At 40.4% G+C, this 25,732-nt stretch overlaps 1 protein-coding gene across 3 annotated transcripts in view; it reads right to left on the bottom strand.

The window, feature by feature from the left end:
- The window catches only part of mcm2 (minichromosome maintenance complex component 2), a 50,216-nt gene that overhangs the window by 14,434 nt on the left and 10,050 nt on the right, over positions 1–25,732 (bottom strand). For all 3 annotated transcript variants that reach the window (XM_069936275.1, XM_069936274.1, XM_069936276.1), the window contains 9 exons: positions 25,057–25,229; positions 22,585–22,673; positions 21,474–21,648; positions 21,093–21,312; positions 18,095–18,302; positions 13,958–14,092; positions 12,245–12,436; positions 8,327–8,420; positions 7,487–7,737 (listed from right to left, as the gene is read on the bottom strand). In XM_069936275.1, the coding sequence (XP_069792376.1) occupies positions 7,487–7,737; positions 8,327–8,420; positions 12,245–12,436; positions 13,958–14,092; positions 18,095–18,302; positions 21,093–21,312; positions 21,474–21,648; positions 22,585–22,673; positions 25,057–25,229 (1,537 nt within the window). The remainder of the gene's footprint in view (positions 1–7,486; positions 7,738–8,326; positions 8,421–12,244; positions 12,437–13,957; positions 14,093–18,094; positions 18,303–21,092; positions 21,313–21,473; positions 21,649–22,584; positions 22,674–25,056; positions 25,230–25,732) is intronic.

The following is a 25,732-nucleotide window of genomic DNA, read 5'->3' as shown; positions in this document are numbered from 1 at the left end:
CCCATGACTACTGCCATATCATTATTACATGCCTCACTTATCTCTCTATTTATTTCCTGTGCCACTGAACTATTGTTATTTGGTGGGCGATAGATAACACCCACCAATAATTTTTTCCCTTTGTTATTCTTTATCTCTACCCAAATGGACTCAACATTATGTGCTTTAGATCTTATATCATCCCTCATTATTGCCTGGAGCTCATCTTTGATTAAGTGTGCAACTCCACCTCCCTTACCATCCTGTCTATCTCTTTGCACCACCTGATACCCTTGAAAGTTTAATTCCCATTTAGGGTTACCTTGTAGCCATGTTTCCGTGATGGCTACCAAATCATAGGCATGGGTACCGATCTGCGCCTCAAGTTCACTAACCTTATTTCTAATACTGCGGGCATTCAGATAAAGTGCCCTTATGCTCTTTGTCCTTTTAATATCTTGTGACTTCTGTAACCTTTTCTTTTGATTTTTCTGCCCACTATTTTTCTTTGTAATTTTCTTAACACTATCATTGACCCAAAAACTCACTGCACCATCTGATTTTTTACTTTCTCCTCCCAACATTACTTTTCCTATTTTACTTTTCCTGGCCATTATTTTATCTTCCCTACCCTTTTCCCTATCACTCACGTTCCCATACCCCTGCCAAATTTATTTAAACCTTGCCTCACTGCTGTACCAAACATACTTGCCAAAATGTTGACACCTTTTGGATTTAGGTGCAACCCGTCCTTCTTGTAAAGATCATGCCTTCCCCAAAAGAGATCCCAATGGTCCAAGAAGCCAAATCCTTACCTTGTAACACCAACCCCTCAGCCACACGTTCATTTTCCTTATCCTTACATTCTTTTCATCACTTGCATTTGGAACAGGTAGTAATCCCGAGATCACCACCCTAGCGTTACTGTCTTTCAGCTTTTGTCCCAGCTCACTGTAATCCCTTTTCATTACCTCCTCCCTTTTCTTGTCAATGTCATTTGTACCCACAGGTACCAAGACATCAGGCTGCTCTCCCTCTCCTCTCAGAATATTTTGGACCCGATTTGTGATATCTCATACCCTTGCACCAGAGAGGCAGCACACCATGCGAGTATACTTATCTGGCTCACAGAACCTCCTGTCTGTACCCCCGACAATGGAATCCCCAATAATTACTGCATTTCTCCTTTTTTTTGTTCTTTTGCACCACTCTGCCAGGCTCATTGCCATTGACCTGGTGCCTGTGGCCATCTTATGTCAGGTCATCTCCCTCAGCAGAATCCAACACAATATAACTGTTGCTGAATGGAATAGTCACTGATGTGCTCTCCATTTTTCTTTCCTCCCCTGACCGTTTCCCACTTACCTGACACGGGTTTTGGAGTATTTATTGCCCTGAAAGTTGAGTCGATTAACTCCTCACTCTTCCTTACAAGTCGCAGATCATCAATCTGCAACTCCATATCCCTAATTTGGTCCTTTAGTAACTGCATCTCGGTACACCTGGTGCAGATGTGGCCATTTGGGAGGGTGGAGGTCACCCATTGTTCCCACATCTGACACCCAGTACAGAGCACTAACCCTATTGGCATGACTCTGAATACAAAGGCAAATAACTCAGCTTACCTTTTCTCCTTGCCTGCTTACTCACTGAGCCGCTCCTCGCTGGCCGCTCCCTCCCCTTTCACTCCTTTTATTGGCTCCTTGACCAATTAACCCTGTCACTTTCACCAAGCTCCTCCTCCGACTCACAGCCCGACTCTCTCCAAGCTCCTCCTCCAACTCCCAGCCGAACCAAGTAGGCCCAAGCCCCGGTAAGCCCCCGACTTTAATAGCTTACCTTCTTGTCACTTTCACCAAGCTCCTCCGACTCACAGCCCGACTCTCTCCAAGCTCCTCCTCCGACTCCCATCCGAACCAAGTAGCTTAAAAAACATTTAAGATCTCCCCCATCTCTTGTGGATCCATAATTAGATAATCACTGACCTTTTTTTTTATTTTTTTTTTAAATTTTTTATTTTTCACACCATAAATCACAATAGCCATGATATACACTTTTTCTTTTCCACACATTTACAGTGACTTTTTCTCCCTCCCCCCTCCCTCCTCCCAAGCCACCCCCTCACCCCCCCCCCCTCTCATCCATTTTAGGTATACAATCTAGGTTGCATTAATTCAGTCAGACAATGTTGTCATTCAACAAAAATACACCAGAAATTCTACTGAGTCCATTCTTTTCTTTTCTTCTCCTGCCATCAACTTAGGTAATGTTTGTTCCCGGTAGGTTTTCGCTATTGTATTTAATGTAAGGCTCCCATACTTGTTCGAATATTTCAATATTATTTCTTAAACTATATGTTATTTTTTCTAATGGAATACATTTATTCATTTCTATATACCATTGTTGTATTTTCAAATTATCTTCCAATTTCCAGGTTGACATAATACATTTTTTTGCTACGGCTAGGGCTATCTTGACAAATCTTTTTTGTGCATCTTCCAAGTCAATTCCAAATTCTTTATTTTTTATGTTACTTAGGAGAAAGATCTCTGGATTCTTTGGTATATTGTTTTCTGTTATTTTATTTAATATCTGATTGAGATCATCCCAAAATTTTTCTACTCTCTCACATGTCCAGATTGCATGAATTGTTGTTCCCCTTTCTTTTTTTACATCGAAAACATCTATCAGATACTGTTGGGTCCCATTTATTTAACTTTTGCGGTGTAATGTATAGTCTGTGTAACCAATTATATTGTATCATACGCAGCCTCGTATTTATTGTATTTCTCATTGTTCCAGAACATAATTTCTCCCATGTTTCCTTTTTTATCTTTATATTTAAATCTTGTTCCCATTTTTGTTTAGTTTTACCATTTGTTTCCTCATTCTCCTTTTCTTGCAGTTTGATATACATATTTGTTATAAATCTTTTGATTAACATTGTATCTGTGATCACATATTCAAGGTTACTTCCCTCTGGTAAACTCAAATTGCTTCCTAATTTATCTTTCAAGTAGGATTTCAGTTGGTAATATGCCAGCGCTGTATCTCCAGTTATATTGTACTTATCTCTCATTTGTTCAAAGGATAAGAATCTACTTCCTGAAAAACAATTTTCTATTCTTTTAATCCCTTTTTTTTCCCATTTTCTAAAGGAAAGGTTGTCTATTGTAAAAGGGAGTAGCTTATTTTGCGTCAATATTAGTTTTGGTATTTGATAATTTATTTTATTTCTTTCTACATGAATCTTCTTCCATATATTGAGGAGATGGTGTAATACTGGAGAAGTTCTATGTTGTACCAATTTTTCGTCCCATTTATATAATATGTGTTCAGGTATCTTTTCCCCTATTTTATCTAATTCTAGTCTCGTCCAGTCTGGTTTTTCCCTTGTTTGATAAAAATCTGATAGGTACCTTAATTGTGCGGCTCTATAATAATTTTTGAAGTTTGGCAATTGTAAGCCTCCTTGTTTATACCATTCTGTTAATTTATCTAGTGCTATCCTCGGTTTCCCCCCTCTCCATAAAAATCTCCTTATTATTTTCTTTAACTCTTTGAAGAATTTTTCTGTCAGTTGTATTGGCAATGCCTGAAATAAGTAAAGTATCCTTGGAAAAATGTTCATTTTAATACAGTTTATCCTTCCTATCAGTGTTAGTGGTAGCTCTTTCCAATGCTCTAAATCGTCCTGTAATTTTTTCATTAGTGGATTGTAATTGAGTTTATATAATTGGCCTAGATTTTTGTTTATTTGCACACCAAGGTATCTTATTGCCTGCATTTGCCATCTGAATGGGGATTCCTCCTTAAATTTTGAGAAATCCGCGTTATTCATAGGCATTGCTTCACTTTTATTTACGTTTATCTTGTATCCCGACACTTCTCCATATTCCTTCAATTTCTCATATAGTTCTTTTATTGATAGTTCTGGTTCTGTTAAGTACACTATCACATCATCCGCAAATAGACTGATTTTATATTCCCTGTCTTTTATTTTTATTCCTTTTATATTATTATCTATTCTTATCGATTCTGCTAGTGGTTCTATAGCTAGCGCAAACAATAATGGTGATAGTGGGCATCCCTGCCGCGTTGACCTGCTTAAGTTAAATTGCTTTGATACATGTCCATTTACTGTCACTTTCGCTAATGGTCCCTCATATAATGCTTTAATCCAATTAATATACTTCTCCGGTAAACTGAATTTTTGCAATACTTTGAACAAGTAATTCCATTCTACTCTGTCGAAGGCCTTCTCTGCATCTAAAGCAACTGCTACTGCCGGTGCTTTATTTCCTTCTACTGCATGAATTAAGTTAATAAATTTACAAATATTGTCTGTTGTGCGTCTTTTTTTGATAAATCCAGTTTGGTCTAAATTTACCATTTTCGGTACCTGTTCTGCTAATCTGTTTGCTAATAGTTTAGCTATTATCTTATAATCTGTGTTTAACAGAGATATTGGTCTATATGACGCTGGTGAGAGTGGATCTTTCCCTTGTTTTAGTATCACTGTAATTATTGCTGTTTTACATGAATCTGGTAAGTTTTGTGTCTCATCAATCTGGTTGATTACATCCAGGAGGGGCGGTATTATTAGATCTTTAAATGTTTTGTAGAATTCTATTGGGAGTCCATCCTCTCCTGGTGTCTTATTATTTGGTAAATTTTTTATTATCTCTTGTATTTCTACTGTTCCAAATGGTTCTGTTAATTTATTTTGTTCCTCTATTTGTAGTTTTGGTAGTTCAATTTTAGTCAAAAATTCATCTATTTTCCCTTCTTTCCCTTCGTTTTCAGTTCGGTATAATTGTTCATAGAATTCTCTGAAGTTTTCCTTAATTTCTTTTGGATTATATGTAATTTGTTTGTCTTTTTTCCTTGTTGCCAATACCGTTTTCTTAGTTTGCTCTGTCTTAAGCTGCCATGCTAAGATTTTGTGTGTTTTTTCACCTAGTTCATAATATTTCTGTTTTGTCTTCATTATATTCTTCTCCACCTTATATGTTTGTAATGTTTCATATTTTATTTTTTTATCCGCCAATTCTCTTCTTTTGGTTGTATCTTCCTTTATTGCTAATTTTTTTTCTATGTTTATTATTTCCCTTTCCAACTGCTCTGTTTCCTGATTATAGTCCTTCTTCATCTTGGTTGCATAACTTATTATTTGTCCTCTAATGAATGCTTTCATTGCGTCCCATAGTATAAACTTATCTTCCACTGATTCCGTATTTACTTCAAAGTACATTTTTAATTGTTTTTCAATAAATTCTCTAAAATCCTGTCTTTTAAGTAGCATGGGGTTTAATCTCCATCTATACATTCTTGGAGGGATGTCCTCTAGCTCTATTGCCAATAACAGGGGTGAGTGGTCCGATAATAGTCTAGCTTTATATTCTGTTTTCCTAACTCTCCCTTGAATGTGGGCTGATAACAGGAATAGGTCTATCCTTGAGTATGTTTTATGTCTAGTCGAGTAGTATGAGTATTCCTTTTCTTTTGGGTTTTGTTTCCTCCATATGTCCACAAGTTTCATTTCTTGCATTGATTTAATTATAAATTTGGTTACTTTGTTCTTCCTGTTAATTTTTTTCCCCGTTTTATCCATATTTGGATCCAAATTCAGATTGAAATCCCCTCCTATTAGTATGTTCCCTTGCGTATTAGCTACCTTCAAAAAGATATCTTGCATAAACTTTTGATCTTCTTCGTTAGGTGAATATATATTAAGTAGATTCCAAAGCTCCAAATATATCTGACATTTTATCATAACATATCTCCCTGCTGGATCTATTATTTCCTCTTCTATTTTAAATGGCACATTTTTGCTAATTAATATAGCCACTCCTCTTGCTTTTGAATTATACGATGCTGCTGTTACATGTCCTACCCAATCTCTCTTTAATTTCTTGTGCTCCAATTCAGTTAAGTGTGTTTCTTGGACAAATGCTATATCTATTTTTTCCTTTTTCAGTAAATTTAGTAGTTTCTTCCTTTTAATTTGGTTATGTATTCCATTAATATTTAGAGTCATATAGTTCAGCGTAGCCATTTTATATTTTGTTTATCTTCTCTTTCCGTTTTGATAATCACTGACCTTCAAGAGGACTTTTATCCTTTGCTATCATTTTGCTCTTAATATATCTGTAGAAGCTCATGGGATTTTCCTGGTTACGAGCCCAGAAGACCCCAAAACATATCTCTATACTGTTATACTTCACCATGCCCATCAGATAACTACATGCCTTCTTTTAGCCCTCCTGATTTCCTTAATTCTTGCATTTGTAGTACCTTGTTTGTTTCTCGCTGCCTATACCTGCTGTACACCTTATTAACCAGAGGCACAATATCTTTTGAAATCAAAGGTTCCTTAAACCAGCCAGTCTTGCCTATAATTCTGACTTCTATTCCAGACATTTTTCAATTAGATTTCAAATTCACAAAGCGCAATTTGAATTTTTTACTTTGGATTACCAGTATAGTAACATAATCACTAGTTTACAATGCTAAAATGTGTAATTAACACAGGATTGCATTAGATTACCTGAACCACACTGCGGGGGATTTGGTGGAAGCAGAAACAATATTTAACAGACATTCAGTGCAGTGATGAAATTGTGCTAATTTTTGAAATGCTCTCTTAAGATGAGATGCTAAATTGTCTCAGCCAGGTTAAGAAAATGGTCTTAACTCGGACAAGTAGGCAGACAAGTTTCAATGACTGCCAAAAAAGATTGTGGTATTGATCAGGTGACTGCTATGAGAGCTGACCACGTGTTAATTGTATGATTTATATTCCATGTTACATTATTCTTCTTCTTCTCTTTGGCTTGGCTTCGCGGACGAAGATTTATGGAGGGGGTAAATGTCCACGTCAGCTGCAGGCTCGTTTGTGGCATGAAAAGGCAGGGAACTTGGGGATTATAGACCACTTGCAACCAAAAGTAATTAGTTTAATTTGGCAATAAGTTCAGCACAGACAATGTGGGGTGCGCGACCTGTTCCTGTGCTGTACTATGATCTATGTTAAAGTGAGGAGAACAAAGATGTGTATTTAGTACATCATTCACAACCTGTCAATCCAAAGCATTTCCAAAATGCAACAAACGCTGTAACACAGGAAAGCAAGCAGTCAATTAGCATGTGGTCAGCTCTCATATGCAGCCATCTCATAAATACCACAAATTTTCTGACAGTCACTGAAACATGCACTTTTGCCAACATTTCAGAGACAAAAACCATACTCCTCTCCTACATTCACCCAAGAAACAGTTTAACATCACATATGAAAGATAGGACCTCAAAAATGAGTGTATCAGTAATGCAATGAATTTTTAGTTTCTATTCTGTTCTTGACTCTGGTATGATCCACCAGTTCAATCTTCTGGTTCAGAGAAAGTGACCAAGTTGTTATTGGTGGAAAGTTGGGTTTAATATCAGAACACGAACAAGCATCCAACTGAACGAGGAACAGAAAGAATGAAGTGCAGCTTTTGCTAACCTTGTCAAACTCATCTATGAGACAGACTCCTCGATCTGCTAACACCAGAGCTCCAGCCTCCAAAGTCCATTCTCTGCTCACTGGGTTCCTCTGTACGTAGGCAGTAAGACCAACAGCAGAAGCACCTTGACCAGTGGTGAAGACAGCTCGGCTGGAGACCTTTTCAACATATTTCAGGAATTGGGATTTTGCTGTGCCTGGGTCACCACACATAAGGACATTGATATCACCACGTACTTTGTGTTTCCCACCTGAAAAACAAGCAGACAAAAAGAGGGAGTTGGGGGAAGGGAAGGAGGCAAACAGGGAGAGAAATATCTGTTATAATTTATTAATCACCACTTTTGGGAAATTATACAGGTTTTACCAGTCTCCGTCACAAATAAATCTGTACAAATTAAAACAGTGGATTGAAAATGGTAATCAATGGAAATCCACTATTACAAGAAGTTATGAGATATCAAGGACAGTTCAAACTAATCAACACTCCAACCATGGTAAATAACCAAGCGCCCTAATCAGTTACAATGCTTACTGCTGGAGAAAATGGTGAAAATACGACTAAAATTAAGGAGAAAATAAGAACTGCAATGCTGAAGATAATTGCTGTGACAATTTTGAGACTGTCTATTGAAGGGAGTAGCCAATAAGATGTGGATCAAAGGACTTAAAATCAAAATGGTGGTATTTTTAAAAGGAGGATCAAAAGTTTGCAGATGCTGGAGACAGAGAAAAACATGGCAAGGGAAGAGCAAAATGGAGAATACCAGAGTGTGAGATCAAGACAGCTTAAGCCATGGGTTATCAAATGTTTCCACAAAGTTAAACCATTTTCCCTACCTGGGTTTTTGGCTTCACCTCCAAACAGTGCCAATGCAAGCCCCCTTTTTATGTCTTCATGACCATATATAGAAGGTGCTATGCTTGCAAATATCTGCATAGAAGATAAATAAAACATTAGCATAAATGGGCCCGACTGCCTTAATCAGTTAAAACAGAAGGCCTAGTCAAGAAAATCCTACAAGCCAATTTATCCTAAGATCCATTGTTAACATCAGGTAGTCTTGTATATAAAGTGCACATTAAAAACAAGAAACAACCATTTCAATTCTAAGGAGCAAAAGCTGCTTACGCACAAATTCTGTGGCTACTACACATTTGCTACCACAGTCTTGCCCTACCAAGGTCTCGATTCAATGTGAAATAGATTGAAGACAAAGGCAGCTCTGAACAAAGACTTGACACACACCTGGACAAATACTGTCCACTTCTTCACCTTCCCTCAACACCATCTGTCCTCACTTAATTCTAATTCCCACCTTTCCAGCTTCCCTCTTCATTCATCACCAAGAATCCCCCCCACAGGCAGGATACACTAATTTGTTAACGTTGCAGGTTTCCCCAAATAGTTATTCAAGCTACACTCATGTAACCATTAGAATTCCTCTAACCAAGGGACCAAGTATTTATTGCACTCAGTTACAAATATCCTCACTTAAAAAACTCTATACAGTACAAATCCCCATTATTCGGCACTCAGTCAACCAGCAACTCAGTCAACTGGCAAAAAAAAGAGAAATAAATAAATAATTGGAAGGTAACAAGAATATATAAAAATTTAAAGTTTAAAATTATAAAAGTAAAGGTTCTCCCCAGCAACACACCCATTGGGAGCAAACATTTATCCAGCAGAGCACCCTGGTCGTGCCCCGCTTGCAGCAGCTGTTTGAATAAAGTTGTGTTTGAATAAAATGGTGGTGCCATGGATGAAGAGCCGGTTTGTGCTGCTCGCTGCTGGGCCGCCTCTTCCAAAGTGTCTCCCTATCCACGTCCGATAAGAGCCTTTACCATTATCAGGATGATCACCTTTATCTATTACAATGATTGGACACATCAATTCGGTTAAAGATAAAATTACCTACATTTTTGTACCTTTTTCAATCTTCACTAATTTTTATTCCCAAATCCTTCTTTGATTAACCAGATTCGATTACCTCGCATTATATATATGGCAAGGAAAACAACCTTGTATAAATAGACTTATCTCCAAAAGACTAAAAGGAATGGGGGATTATTACTAGATTCTATTATTGGGAGGCCAATTTACATAATTTACCCTTATTGCTATATTTTGATAAATTAGCTGATTACCCTTCATGGGGAGAAATGGAATTCAATTTTCCTAAAAGACATTTACGTTGGCTATTTTGTTTCTCTAAATTGACGAAAAACCCAATAATGAGGATATAGACACAATTTAGGACTTTTTTTGTTATCACCGTTTTTCTCTTGCCATTCCTGTTGTAACTAATCATCTTTTCCAACCCCCTTCGTTAGATACAGGTTTTAAGGAATGGTATAGATTAGAATTAAAAATTTTAAAGATTTTTTTATTTGAGATAATTTTGCTTCTTTTGAATAACATAATCTTCCTCAGACACTTTTTTTGTAAGATTTTCACAAAGTAGCCATTTTGTTTCATACAAACTTTCTGATTTTCCTCAAATTTCTGAAGTGAATATTCTTGATGTATTTTTTGATTTGCAATTTTCCCATGGAGGAATCACATCAAATATTTATAATAATTTATTGGATCTAAGAATGGCCAGGAATAAGAACAATTGGGAGCGTGATTTCAATCGAGCATTCTCAGACGAGGATTGGGACACAACTCTTAATTTGATCAGAGTCTTCATTTTGTACATGACATTGAGAGAATTTAAGGTGGTGCATAGAATACACGTCTAAAGTTAAATAATCTCATTTTTAATCACAGAACAACATGATCACAGAAGTACAAAATATCTTACATAAGGAAATTTTACGTGTATTATTTGTATAACTTTTGTATTCAATATTATTTTTGGACATAGTATGTTATGATTTAATTATTATAATGAATGAAATAAGTTATGTAATAATTATGGTTATGCTTCTAACATAACTGAAGTGATATGATTTGATTTGTCATCATTTGTCTAAAGGGTTTTTGTTAAACTCAATACATTTACTTTTTAAAATATTTTTAACTATGTTAGTAAGGCTTTACCTGTAAATGGAGGGGGTTAATTATGATGGCATGATCGGCATGGGAACTAGTGCAACAGTGTTCCAGTGCTCGCAAATGGGGTTAGAATTTAAAGGAAGGTGTGCCGAGTCCTGACCACAACACTTGTTTGGAGGCGAACCAGGTTGCGCCGAGGGCTTGGCCGAGACACTTGCATGGAGGCGAGCTGGGTTGCTCCGAGGGCCTGACTGGGTCACTTGTGTGGAGGCGAGCCAGGTTGTCAGCGTGGGGGGGGGGGGGGGGGGGGGGGGGTGGGGAGCATTAAATCATGATGGCGGACCAGTTAAAGCAATGCTGTAACAGCGCCAGCAACCGGAGTTAAAATTTAAATTTTGTAAGTTACAGGAATTATTTGTTTAAAGTGAACTTTACATAATTAAAGACTACAATACTAATTTTTAAAAATTAACTTTACATTTTGCATTGTCCTTTGTCTTTTAAACAGTGTTTTCTTAATTAAGACATTGGAAGAGTGGCCATCAGCCAACCAGAAAATTTGCATATGCAACATCCGTGTACCCTGTAGGTAACGGATAATGGGGATGTCACTGTACGTAATTCACCAGCATCTACACTGCCTGCTGCCTAGGAAAGGCAGCCAACGTGTTGAAGGACCGATCACACATTGGATAGACCATCTTCTCCATACTATCAGAAGAAGCCTTAGAAGTACGAAGTATCCACCAAATAGGCTTAAAAGCTAAGTTTCTTCCCTGCAGCCATAAGGATCCTAAATGAACCCCACAACAGTGCTATCATGCCACCCTTTTTTGGTATGAATTGATTTTTATGTTCATTGTAATCCTCTACTCTGTAAATTGTGCTCTTTATGAATGCGAGAGATAACCTCTTGGTCTGCTTGCAGAAGATCCTTTCTCACTGTACTAGGTATTTTGTGCCAAATAAACAAAATTTTCTTTTACCAAGATAACCAAGGCTGTCCAGTAAGGAAATTATTAGGTCACATTGATTCCACTTGTCAATAACACAAGTTCACATCAGAATGATTTGCAAGAGTGGAGAACGAATTTTGGATAGTTATCTTTAGACATGGACCAACTATTAATTTAACTACTACTAACATCCAGGATCTCAGGTCATCTGCAAAACAGATTCTCAGCTCTATGAAGATGCCAAACTGGCCTTAACAGCTATTTTAATACTTTGGGGTGAATTTGATAAATGGAAATTGGTTTTGTTTGATCTTAAGTGAGTGTTGGTTGCACCACTGTAAAGGAAGATCAAATAATAGTTTGATGAATTCATGTGGAACCAACAGTAGCTCTTATGGCAACACTGAAAACCTCCATGTACAAATGTGTGAAGGAATAGCTCCTTTGTGTACTTGGGCTAAAAATAGCAGATAAGGACCAAGCTTAAAATTTCATATGAAATTTCAATGATATTTTAAAAATGTAGACATACAGCAGTTACAGACCCTTCTGGCCCACAAGTCTGTTTCTCCCAAATACACCAATTAACCTACACTCCCTGTACATTCTTTTGAAGGGTGGGAGGAAACCAGAGCACCAAAAGGAAACCCACGCATACACATAGAGAATGTACAAACTCCTTATATAGCAGTAGATTCAAACCTGGGTCACTAGTGCTATAACAGCTTTGCACTAACCATTCACTATCGTGTCACAATTTTGCTTCTGCAGTCTCATTTTGATAAAACACTCACTTACACGTTCCCCAATTCGCTCATCTTTGGAGAGAGCCACAATAGCCTTGATGTCTTCATCTGTAAGCTCACCAACTGCTACTTTATTATCCTTCTTTGTGACATGATTTGCCATGATTACCGTGGCAAAGACTGGGAATCCATTGGCTGTATTCAGGGAACCATCGTAATTATTGTGATATATGCCAGTGAGTTCCTGGAAAAAGACAAGGTGAGCAGAAAACAGAATAGCTGTAAAATTTTTTTGAAAAGTTATTTTTCCATTTTCATCAAATACAAACATATACTTCATCTTGAATAATACAATAAAAACAATGCAAAATGATAGTTTGAATTTTTATCCCCTATCCTCCCCCCACAAGAGATAGGAGAAAGAGAAAACACCTGAATAATTTTACATCAATCAATACTTATATTTTCTAACATATTAATTCTATCTTGAACATATTAATTGGGAGGAGCAGGTGTCGCAGACGGTGTGGATGGATTATTATCAACAAAATCCATAAACTATTTCTAAATCCTATAAATTTTTTCTAATATTTTTTTCTAATAGTATACAATTTTGTATTTCCACATGCCATCGATCCAACCCTACAATATTATCCCGACTTCCATACCCTTCTTAGCTACTGCTACACTCAAACTTTTGTTGATACTGGCCTAGCTTCAATTTAATATCTGTTTCACTACCTAACAAAAATATTCTTGGATCTTTTGGAATTCAGATCTTCACAATTCGTCCTAATGTACGCATAAATCTTCCACAAACTGTCCAACTTTTTCACACAACCAAACTGCATTAATAAAGTAACTATTTCCTTGTTATATCTAAAACATTTGTCAGAGAAATTTGAATCAAGTCTATGTAATTTATATGGACTATAATATAGCTGGTGCAAAAAAATTATATCGTACCATATATCAAACATTAATTGTATTAGTTACACTCTCCTGACACATTCTTGACCATACCTAATCTTGAATCTGTACATTTAAATCCTTTTCACACTTTAGTTTAGACATAAATCTTTTTTTGGATCATCTTGTAATTTTATATACATATTAGTAATAAATTTCTTTATAAATGTATCAGTTATTAAATATTACATTGGCTATGCTTCTAAAATTCTCACTTAATTTCTTTCTTAAATATGCTTCGAGCTGAAAATGGTATTATTTGGTATATTTCTCAAAGGTCAAAAAAAATTTCTCCTCTATCCCATGATTATGCCAAATATCAAAAAAAGGGTTATTTAACGTAAAATGAATAAGTGGGTTCTGCTTTAATATCATTTTGACTAGTTGATAATTCTTTATTCCTTTTTCCATATCTTAAGCAAATGTTTTAAAATTGGTACATCTATTCTTTCTTTAAAAAGTTCTTCATGCCATTTGTATAATATGTTCAGGATCTATTTCTCCTATTTTACTCATCTCAATCTATACCCATGCTGTCTTTCCCCCAGTTTTATAACAGGAGGACAAAAATCTTAATCGCACTGCTTTATAACAGCTGTAAATTAAATGATTATCCTTCATCCATTAACTGATGTGTACAACCAATGTGACATATAACCAATAATCAATGGAATTCAAAGGTTGGATTAAGTTACTTTTTCCTTCAGGTGTGGACATAAAGGGCAAATTCTTTTCCATTCCCATACATTTAAATATTCCCCAAAATGTATTTAATAAAAGGTTCTTAAAAACTTACAATTTCGTCACCTGGTTTACAGCTGTCCACCAAATCTGCCAAGAGAATTGCATCTTTTGAGCGTGGTAGCCTCCCAGCTGCAACCTTGCCTGGGCTCTCCTGAATGGTAATCCTTTGGTAATTTTGGTATACAGTCTAAAGGAAAACAAAGAATGCTTTGAAAACATGCTGACGTTTCAGTGTAATTCAGTGAAGAACAAGGATAGATAATTGTTGATTCATGCTAAACAAATTAATTTTAATAGCATTTTTAGAGGAGGAAGTTGTAGTAAGTCACTGATTCATATATGGAACCAATGCATTTCCCTTGATAGCTCTCAACTAATCCTTCTTCCACATTTGAAAGTATTAAAATAAACTTCCTAGTTAGTAGCTATGTTAATACAGCAAAATGAATAACCAGACATGGCCCAATAAAATTTGAACCTTACTACACATTTAATACAATGGACATTGATATGCTTAATTTTGAGGTATGCTTCAAAACAATGACTCACATACATTACATAGTTACCAATAAATTCAATGATGTTCAGAGAAATTACTTCAAACATTAATGGATAGATAGGCTTCCTTGGCCAAGATTATGAGTCTAAAAATTACAGCAATCTGGCACCTTCTTTCATCTAACCCAAGGAAACCATTACATTTCTTCCTCATTTCTTGAGCTTCCTACCCATCTCAACTCTAACTCCTGTTAACAAGTTTCATCGTGTATCTTTAGGTTTCAGTTAGAAAGCAGACCTTGCTACCATGTGTGAGTATTTAACATTCATAGAATACATGACTATTCTTCTTTGGCTTGGCTTCGCGGACGAAGATTTATGGAGGGGGTAAAAAGTCCACGTCAGCTGCAGGCTCGTTTGTGGCTGACAAGTCCGATGCGGGACAGGCAGACACGGTTGCAGCGGTTGCAGGGGAAAATTGGTTGGTTGGGGTTGGGTGTTGGGTTTTTCCTCCTTTGCCTTTTGTCAATGAGGTGGGCTCTGCGGTCTTCTTCAAAGGAGGTTGCTGCCCGCCAAACTGTGAGGCGCCAAGATGCACGGTTTGAGGCGTTATCAGCCCACTGGCGGTGGTCAATGTGGCAGGCACCAAGAGATTTCTTTAGGCAGTCCTTGTACCTTTTCTTTGGTGCACCTCTGTCACGGTGGCCAGTGGAGAGCTCGCCATATAACACGATCTTGGGAAGGCGATGGTCCTCCATTCTGGAGACGTGACCCATCCAGCGCAGCTGGATCTTCAGCAGCGTGGACTCGATGCTGTCGACCTCTGCCATCTCGAGTACTTCGACGTTATGGATGTAAGCGCTCCAATGGATGTTGAGGATGGAGCGGAGACAACGCTGGTGGAAGCGTTCTAGGAGCCGTAGGTGGTGCCGGTAGAGGACCCATGATTCGGAGCCGAACAGGAGTGTGGGTATGACAACGGCTCTGTATACGCTTATCTTTGTGAGGTTTTTCAGTTGGTTGTTTTTCCAGACTCTTTTGTGTAGTCTTCCAAAGGCATTATTTGCCTTGGCGAGTCTGTTGTCTATCTCACTGTCGATCCTTGCATCTGATGAAATGGTGCAGCCGAGATAGGTAAACTGGTTGACCGTTTTGAGTTTTGTGTGCCCGATGGAGATGTGGGGGGGCTGGTAGTCATGGTGGGGAGCTGGCTGATGGAGGACCTCAGTTTTCTTCAGGCTGACTTCCAGGCCAAACATTTTGGCAGTTTCCGCAAAGCAGGACGTCAAGCGCTGAAGAGCTGGCTCTGAATGGGCAACTAAAGCGGCATCGTCTGCAAAGAGTAGTTCACGGACAAGTTGCTCTTGTGTCTTGGTGTGAGCTTGCAGGCGCCTCAGATTGAAGAGACTGCCATCCGTGCGGTACCAGATGTAAACAGCGTCTTCATTGTTGGGGTCTTTCATGGCTTGGTTCAGCATCATGCTGAAGAAGATTGAAAAGAGGGTTGGTGCGAGAACACAGCCTTGCTTCACGCCATTGTTAATGGAGAAGGGTCAGAGAGCTCATTGCTGTATCTGACCCGACCTTGTTGGTTTTCGTGCAGTTGGATAATCATGTTGAGGAACTTTGGGGGACATCCGATGCGCTCTAGTATTTGCCAAAGCCCTTTCCTGCTCACGGTGTCGAAGGCTTTGGTGAGGTCAACAAAGGTGATGTAGAGTCCTTTGTTTTGTTCTCTGCACTTTTCTTGGAGCTGTCTGAGGGCAAAGACCATGTCAGTAGTTCCTCTGTTTGCGCGAAAGCCGCACTGTGATTCTGGGAGAATATTCTCGGCGACACTAGGTATTATTCTATTTAGTAGAATCCTAGCGAAGATTTTACCTGCAATGGAGAGCAACGTGATTCCCCTGTAGTTTTAGCAGTCTGATTTCTCGCCTTTGTTTTTGTACAGGGTGATGATGGTGGCATCATGAAGATCCTGAGGCAGTTTTCCTTGGTCCCAACAAAGCTTGAAAAGCTTGAAAAACTCATGCAGTTTGGCATGCAGAGTGAGGCAGGCGGAGGCCCCAATCCGGGCAGAGAGTTGGAGGCGGCGGCCCCAGTCCGGGCACAGGGAGAGCAGCAGCGGCCCCGGCCCCGGTCCGGGTGAAGGGTAGGTGGCGGCGGCCCCGATCCGGGCAGGAGCAAGGGGGAGACGGCGGCCCTGGCCTCGGTCGAGTGAGACAGGCGGAGGCCCCGATCCGGGCAGAGAGTGGGAGGCGGCGGCCCCAGTCCGGGCACAGGGAGAGCAGCAGCGGCCCCGGCCCCGGTCTGGGCTGAGGGTAGGCGGCGGCGGCCCCAATCCGGGCAGGAGCAAGGGGGAGACGGCGGTCCCGGCCTCGGTCGAGTGAGATAGGCGGAGGCCCCGATCCGGGCAGAGAGTGGGAGGCGGCGGCCCCAGTCCGGGCACAGGGAGAGCAGCAGCGGCCCCGGCCCCGGCGAAGGGTAGGCGGCGGCGGCGGCCCCGATCCGGGCAGGAGCAAGGGGGAGATGGCGGCCCCGGCCTCGGTCGAGTGAGGCAGGCGGAGGCCCCGGTCCGGGCAGGGAGTGGGAGGCGGCGGCCCCAGTCCGGGCACAGGGAGAGCAGCAGCGGCCCCGGCCCCGGTCTGGGCTGAGGGTAGGCGGCGGCGGCCCCAATCCGGGCAGGAGCAAGGGGGAGACGGCAGCCCCGGCCTCGGTTGAGTGAGGCAGGCGGAGGCCCCGGTCCGGGCAGGGAGTGGGAGGCGGCGGCCCCAGTCCGGGCACAGGGAGAGCAGCAGCGGCCCCGGCCCCGGTCTGGGCTGAGGGTAGGCGGCGGCGGCCCCAATCCGGGCAGGAGCAAGGGGGAGACGGCGGTCCCGGCCTCGGTCGAGTGAGATAGGCGGAGGCCCCGATCCGGGCAGAGAGTGGGAGGCGGCGGCCCCAGTCCGGGCACAGGGAGAGCAGCAGCGGCCCCGGCCCCGGCGAAGGGTAGGCGGCGGCGGCGGCCCCGATCCGGGCAGGAGCAAGGGGGAGATGGCGGCCCCGGCCTCGGTCGAGTGAGGCAGGCGGAGGCCCCGGTCCGGGCAGGGAGTGGGAGGCGGCGGCCCCAGTCCGGGCACAGGGAGAGCAGCAGCGGCCCCGGCCCCGGTCTGGGCTGAGGGTAGGCGGCGGCGGCCCCAATCCGGGCAGGAGCAAGGGGGAGACGGCAGCCCCGGCCTCGGTTGAGTGAGGCAGGCGGAGGCCCCGGTCCGGGCAGGGAGTGGGAGGCGGCGGCCCCAGTCCGGGCACAGGGTGAGCAGCAGTGGCCTCGGCCCCGGTCCGGGCAGTATGGACCGACCTAGGAGGGGAGGCAGGCCCCTCCAGCCCGGGTAAGAAACCTGCATAGGAGAAGGCCACTCCGATATAAAACCTACGACCCAAGGACCTCGCTGCCACGTCCCAGCTTGCTTGGCCACGGCACACGAACCATGACTATAATGGGAAGCTAAATAACCATACAAGAAACAAAGTAGGTTATGACTGCATTAGATGAAGTAGCAGTGAAAGTCTTGTGTGGATTGCACAATTTTAGTGTTTTAGAAGTTGAGAAGATGATCAAGACATTTTATCAGTGGTGATGGATAGCAATCCAGAATAAGAAAAACTGCTGTAAACACTCGATTGAATGGTCTGATGACCTAGTTTAACAAACCTCCTCCATGTTGATTTCAAATGGTCCCACAGATTGACACTCAGGACAAGAACCTGGTTTTACTTCCTGATTCTGGGACTGGAAGAATGGTCCTAGAATGAAGTTACACTTATTACAGTTATATTTGACCATACTGAGCTGCGGCAGGACTCCAGTACAACTGGTGACCACTCCACTTGTCCGGATCAGCTGATTCAAGTGAAGTTGTCTGTAATTTTAAAAAAAAGCAGGAATTAGAATGGTACAGGCCAGACTTATTAAGCAGTCAAAGAGAACACAGCCCAGAGGAACTTCTGCAGCGATATCTCAAAGCTGGATGATCACCCTCCAACAACCATACTTTCCATGAGAGGTACAATTTCAACAACCCAAGCGTTTCCCCATGGACTTCAGTTTTGCAAGGATGTCATGACTGCATACCCCAAAGGATGCCTTGATGACAAGGGAAGTCATTCTTGCCTCATCTCTGGCATTCTGAAAGCTTCGATAAGTGGAAACTGAGTGGTCACCATGGAACAGAGCACCCATGAACAAATTATTGGTGAACAAATGGCACTTTTAGCACAGTGGCTACAACCATGATTGCAAATTGACTGAATAAAAATGATCAGGATTGAATTTGTTAATGTTCTGAAGCCTAACACTGAAAATGGCAAAATCCATTCCAAGTCAGAGTGATGGCAAGTGCACTAAAAATTCATAGAACAAAATTAGAAAGCACAGAAAAACTCAGGCAGCATGAGGAAAGAGGGAAAAAAATTGAGTTTTCAGGTGCAGAACTCCATCTGTTTCCAGCATTTTCTGTTCCCCACCACCCCACCTCAGACTGCAGATTTGATTTTCTCTTATAAAATTCATATTAATAGAAGACATCCAGCTATTATTTAAACCTCAGTTATGAGGCTTTGGAGGGCAACACATTTTAGAGCAGTAGTTTTCAACTTTTTTCTTTCCTCTCACATACCACCTTAAGGTTGAGAACCACTGTTCTAGACCCAATTGTTACTGAAATATTTTGCTTGAGAAAAATTATCATTGACCCATTTCCTTTGGGCTTATGAAACAGCGCACATAACGAGTCAAAACAGTGATTTTTCAAACTTTTTTGTTCCCACTCACATACCACCTTAAGCAATCCCTTACTAATCACAGAGCACCTATGGCATAAGAATTACTTAAAGTGGTATGTAAGTGGAAAGAGAAAGTTTGAAAACTACTGTTTTAGACAAAAGCTTGGAGCATTTCTCAAATGCAAAGTGGAATCGTTAGAAGTCTACCACTACCTACTTCAAAATAGTTTAAAATTTGGCTGCAAAATATCAAATTTGGAGGTCAGAATCAAAAATTAGACCCAATTACTCAGCAAAAACATGACAACTTGAACTGGGAAAGCTAGCTCGGCAGAATTATTACAGCACAAAAGGCTAGTCAGAGTCAGTCTTTTGGAGCTCCCAAATTTACCTTTCAGTCCCATTCTTCCCAGAGCCCGGCAAATCAATATTCCTCATGTAATCACCCAATTTCCTTTCAGATGTCAATTGATTATATTCAACATTAAATAGCTAGTTTCAGATCAAAATCACTGTAAATTTATGCCTCAAAACCCTTAACTTTTATTCAAAATATTAAATCTGTCCTGATTCCATGAACTATCCATTAATTAGAACTTCCTTCTATTTACCCAATCTATTTTAACAAGACATTATTTTGTGAACATATGTCAAATAGTTTCTAACCTTTTTGTTTCATGAACAACCCCAGGTTCTCATTCTCTCTTTGAAGCTGAAGTACCTTGAGTATATTCCGTTTATCTGAAATCCTCATTTTTCCAAAGTTTAAAAATTTTTTTTGGATAAATAAGGATTTCTGAAACAAACCAGAAATACTCATTTATCTGAGGACAAATGAGGATTCGGAGTTGGGACTCTGGCATCGCCAATGGGAGTTCCAGTGACTGGGGAGACAGGAGCCCACTGACTCGCCCGTAGGTGTTCCACCGGCCCAGGAAGCTTCCTCGGGGATCAGCGACAGCGGTGGGTACATGTTGGGGATCAGCGGTGGCGGTAGCACTGGGAGCATATCGGGAATCGGCGGTTGGGTGGTCTTTGTGATCGGTGGCAGCGCTGGGGCCGTGTCGGGGATCAGCAGCAGTGGTTATGACGTTTCAGTGATCAGCAATGGTGATGTGGCCAGTGGTTTTTTGGTGAGAATTAAAATTATTTTAATGCTTTATAAGTCTTCTCTCGTTGTTCTTTAAACATTGATACAAGTGATTTGCTGATGAAACGAGGCAGTTTTTAAAAAATGACCAGTTATCCGAAAAAACTATTTATCCAACGTAGGCTAGTCCCCACCATTTTGGATAATTGGACTTGTACTGTACCTTGAAAACAAAGATTCAAGGACATATTCTTTTCTGCAGTTATCAGACTCCTGAAATAGATCTCACACTGGCAAAAGATGATGCCTTTGCATGGTTTTTGCTAGCCCCCCCAACTATATTTTTGTCTGTACTTTACACCAGCCATTCTCAACATGGGCTCCACACGCCACTGCCCCCTCCATCAGGGGCCACAGTGCATTTAAGTAAAGCCTGGTTTTCTTTTCACCTCAAGTAACACAAATATTTTTTATATAATTAGAAGTACAGAAGAAACCAAGACTTAACTGCTTCACAGGAAAGGGGCCTATAAACTTTGAGCAGAGTCCCAAGGGGGCCCAGACAAAAAAAAAATTGAGAATGGCTTTACACTATGTTCTTGTACCCTTATCTGTACCCTGCAGTATTAGGCTGATTATAACATTACTCCTGCACTTTTGTTTCATTTGTTATTGCACTATCCGCTGTATGAGTTGCATAGATACCATGTAAAATAAAAGTTTTACTGTATTTCAGTAGACTTGACAATAAACAATTCAATTAAAAAAATTATGAAGTCAACCAACACATTTAAAGGCAAACAAATGCTTTTTACCAAAAACATTTCAGTTACTGCACCTCAGTGACCGGAGCTCTTCTACCAGAGGCAGGCTGGAAATTCTGACATGGATCTCCTTAGCAATCCGGTTATACTTTGGGTACATGGAGAGTACCACCTCTTTGGCTGCTTCATCAAAGATCTTCAGCATTTCTGCTGGGGCCTCAGGTAGAAAGTAGGCCAGCACGTGTTCTCTAGCAGCCAGGTCCTCATAATTAACCACCAGGCTCTCTCTGTTTTCTAGAATCAGGAAAACACATGCTGTCACTACTGGCATCACACTCAAGGAAAATCATATAGTTCTGTTTATTGAAAAAATATTTATCAATGAAGACTCAATTTAAAGAGACCTTCATTAATGTTAACCACAACTCTCACATTGATGCCTCAATTAAACTTACCTTTACACATGTCACTAATCTTCTCCTTGAAAACATTGTGCCCATGCTCATCAACATGGGTTCTAAGGAAATTCTTGAAACGTTGATAGATCTCTAGTCTAGGGGCTGCCATAGAAACCCACTCCCTGACTGAGTGGCCTTTCATGTCCTCCAGGTTTTCAATGCTTTCAATCATCTGCCATGAGCAAAGAAGAAAGATAACAAAACAATAAGAATTCCCCTGCAGACAGGTTATTAGATGCCACAGGACTAGACAAGGTAGATGCTAAGCGGCTATTTCCTTAACTGAAGAGCCCAGAACAGGGGATATTGCCTCAATTCATATAATACAAGGTAAAAGTTTTGAAATTTTAGGAAATAGAGTGGACAGGTTCTGGACACTAAGGGAATCAAAATTGATTGGGAGAGAATAGGAGAGCTGACTCCAGAGGCAGTGTGACTAAATCCTACCCCTCTGCTTTTACTGTTTGACTCAAATTGAAAGGACAACCAATTTTCAATCTTTGGTAAGACACAGGATTCTGTTGACACCTCAGTTAAGTGGGAAAAAAAACACACACAAATGCTGGAGAAACTCGGCAGGTCAAACAGTGCCTTTATGTAGCAAAGGTGAAGATACATCACGAAGGGCTCTAGCCCGAAACGTTGGTGATGTATCTTCATCTTTGCCACATAAAGGCACTGTTTGACCTGCTGAGTTTTTCCAGCATTTGTGTTTTTTCAATTTTCAATCTTTGGTGTACGTCATATTACCATGGCCCTGATCTCTTTACGGGCAAAATCCTGTTCAGACTACCCAAGACAGCAATAAAACTGAGCAAGTGATTTGATTCTGTGCCATTTATAAACGAATAATAGCTCCAAGTAGTTTGAAATATCAACAGAAAGTACCAAGGATTTGTTCCACAAAGCTTTTTTATTCAATTTGCTCCACTCGTCAGATTCTATTGGATCAAAATATTAACCCAAGTTCTTGATTTGTCTGCATTTTAAAAATTCTGTTTTTTCATTCAGGGGATTAGACTACCTCTGTGGAGCTCCATAACTATAGTGCAATGTAAGGTATAGGCTGAATCAATCATTTCCAACATTAGATTAGATCTATTCTTACCTCCTCTTCATACTCCGATGCTCCATCAGCCGCTCGTTCTGCCAGACGCCGCTTTCGTGCAGGCCGCTCTTCATCTTCATCGTCACTTTCTGTATCATACAAGGCATTTCCATTTAATTCTTTTATCTTCACCTAATTCCCATTTCCATTATAAAAAATAATCCTGCAATATCACGCCACTATGTTCAACTGCTTGAACATGAAAGTGTTCAAATAGTGGCACCTTTGGAGGAAAATATTTGCTCCTTTTGAAGAGGATAATATTTTTAAAAATCTTAAAATTCAGAATTATAATTTGCATAGGGAGCAAACAAATTACTTTGAAATACTATTTGTACTATTAAGACAATTTAATAAGCAAAGCCTGGAAATTGTTCAATTGCAAAGCTCGAAAACAGTGAATGGTTGAATCAAGCAGAGCTGTCGATGACACATATATGGATTTCAGCAAGGATTCACCCGCATGGTAGGCTGCTCTGGAATCAAGAGATAGCAGAATGGATATAAAATTGGTTTCATGGAAGAAAGCAGAGGGTAGTGGTGGAAGGTTGTTTTTTGGACTAGAGACTTGTGCCTCAGGGCTCAGTGTTAAGTCCATTATTGTTTGTTATCTATATCAATGATTGAGATGAAAACATACATGACTTGCAAATTTTTTGGATGAAACTAAATTTTCTGGTATTGTTTTAGTAAAGATGGTTGCAGGACCTTGATTGGTTGGCCAGATGGACAAAGGAAAAGTTGATTGAATTGAATACAGAGAAATCTGAGGTGTTGCAATTTGGAAAGTCTGGCATGCAAGTGAGGTTAAAAAATAGGAAGAGAGCCAAATGCTTGCGCGAGGAGTACAGTGGGGGCCAGGAGGGTACAGCATCCCTTGTGGGGGGGGGGGGGTTGGTGGGCAGCACCCCCATTTGGAAAAGTTTTGAAAATGTATACACGATATTACCACTTTCAAGCCTCTTTTATTGCACTTCAAAGTAAAAATGGACATTACAAAATAATGTGAATATGTCGCTGTATACTAATAACAATTTGATTATTTTTATTCTTTGAAAATGCTTATTCTTACAGAGATATGTCAATTTATTATTTTCCTTCTCCATGCCTTTCTGTTACCTTCATGTTGTTTGCTGCTTTATTCCACATTGTTCTGGTGACAATGATCATTTTGCTGCTTTATTCCACCTTGTTTTTGGCTTTCAAAAAAAATGCTGGCTGCCACCGATCATCAACACCTCCCCACCAAGGCCCCGCTCCCCCCGGGAGCCCGAGATTCCCCTAGAAGTTAGCAGTGAGAAGACCAATGGGCCTTGATCAGAGCTTCTGAATGCAAAAATCATTCAAAAAAAGTGTAAACTGGATTTAAAAAATGCAGAAATCCATGGAAAATTCACTTGCCCAAAAAGTCCAACAAGGGACTCAGTGAATGACCAGGATCTGGGGAATGGGAAGAGCAAAGGTATCGGAGTACAGGTATACAAGTAGACAGGTGGTCAAAATAATTCGGCACATTGGCCTTCTATTATGTACAGAAATTGGAAGGTCATATTGCAGTCGTTTATGATATTGGTGAGGTCCCATTTGGATTATTGTGTTCAGTTTTGGTGCAATAGTATACATGTTATCAAATTGAAGAGAAGACGGGAGGATAATGCCAGGACTCAGAAGCCTGAACTGTGGGGAAGAGGTTGAGCAGGCTGGGGTTATATTCTTTGGAGCACGAGGATGAAGGGTAATTTCAAAGAGGTGTACAAAATCATGAGGTGAATAGATTTAGTGAATGCACAGACTTCAGCCAAAAGTAAGGAAAAAAAAATAATGAGAGGACACAAGTTCAAGTGAGGGGAAGACATTTCATTTTATTTTTTAAAAAAAATCACAGTGAATATTTGGAACAGGCTGCCAGAGGTGGTGGTTGAGACAGGTATTAGTGCAACTTTAAAAATGTAGATAGGAGGGGTTTAGAGGGATAAGGGCCAAATGCAGACAGGTGGGTGGGACAAATCAGTCAGTGGAGATAAGATGGGCTCAGGGGCCTGTTTCCATCCTATCTGACGAGAGGATTTTCTTCACTGTGAACACACTATTTGGATACAAAAATAACAGCTAGCAGTTTGACCCAAGCTGTTTTAATCCTATTAAAGTGTCTAAATGGCAATGGGATTACTTGATTTGGTCAATAATAGGTGCAAGTACAGGATTTCTAATGTATTCAGCAGAGTGAACATTTAATCCTTCCATTTCCTTGGATACATCAATGTGCATTTATTTCTTCACCAGAAGTTCATGAAAATTAATGCAGGCTGACTTTTTAGCAATGTATCTGCCCGAACATTTCTACTTGATTTTCAATGCACAATGAAACCATCACTCTTCTTCCTCACCCCCCCCCCCACCCCCACCCCCCCACAACAGAAAACAAATTTCCTGGTCATTGTCAACTCCCTTACAAATTCTTTAGAGGCTTACCATACAGGAGGTCTATCCTCATTCGTCCTTGGTGTAAACCCTCTACTTGGTCTCTCCTTCGCATTTCTCTTTCAGCTTCTGCTCGTTGGCTAGCGGTCATCTCTTCGAGGTCTACGTCATCATCCAGACCTTCCTGCTCATAGACATCCAATTCTGGAATAGCACGGTAGTCGCTAAAAAATGGTCAAGCAAAACATCATTTTACATCCCACGTGGAACCAGTCATGAAAGAAATGGGAAAATAATTGCAGATAGAGCAGCGCAAAATCCATCAAAAGGATCAAGGGATGAAGGCGAAGGCAAAAAAAAAGGCTGACAATGGCCTTTTGTCATTTGAATCTGGGATTCAATTTATATCAGAAAGCTGTGATGCAACTTCTTAGCCTGTTGTCTTAAATAAGAATGGTCAGAGAACAGAAATTCATGGAAAATTGAAATATCCACACTGATTCTGTAATTCTTGTTTTGCTACCCAATGCTATTTGTAATCACACTTTGGGCAAAGCTTTATACAGTTTCAATTGATTAATTCAGTATCATCCTTCAGCAGGTTATGCCCAGTGCCCTTCTGAAAAAAATAACTTCACAATATTTAATTAAAAAGTTTAAAATGTTGCAACTCTCAATTTCTGGAGCTTTTAATCACTGCTGTAGTTCTGTGAAGACAAGTTGAAAG

Source organism: Narcine bancroftii, chromosome 5, assembly GCF_036971445.1.
Source record: "Narcine bancroftii isolate sNarBan1 chromosome 5, sNarBan1.hap1, whole genome shotgun sequence".
Classification (NCBI taxonomy): Eukaryota; Metazoa; Chordata; class Chondrichthyes; order Torpediniformes; family Narcinidae; genus Narcine; species Narcine bancroftii.
The sequence above is the reverse complement of the archived record's forward strand: the minus strand, read 5'-3'. Positions and strand labels throughout refer to the sequence as shown.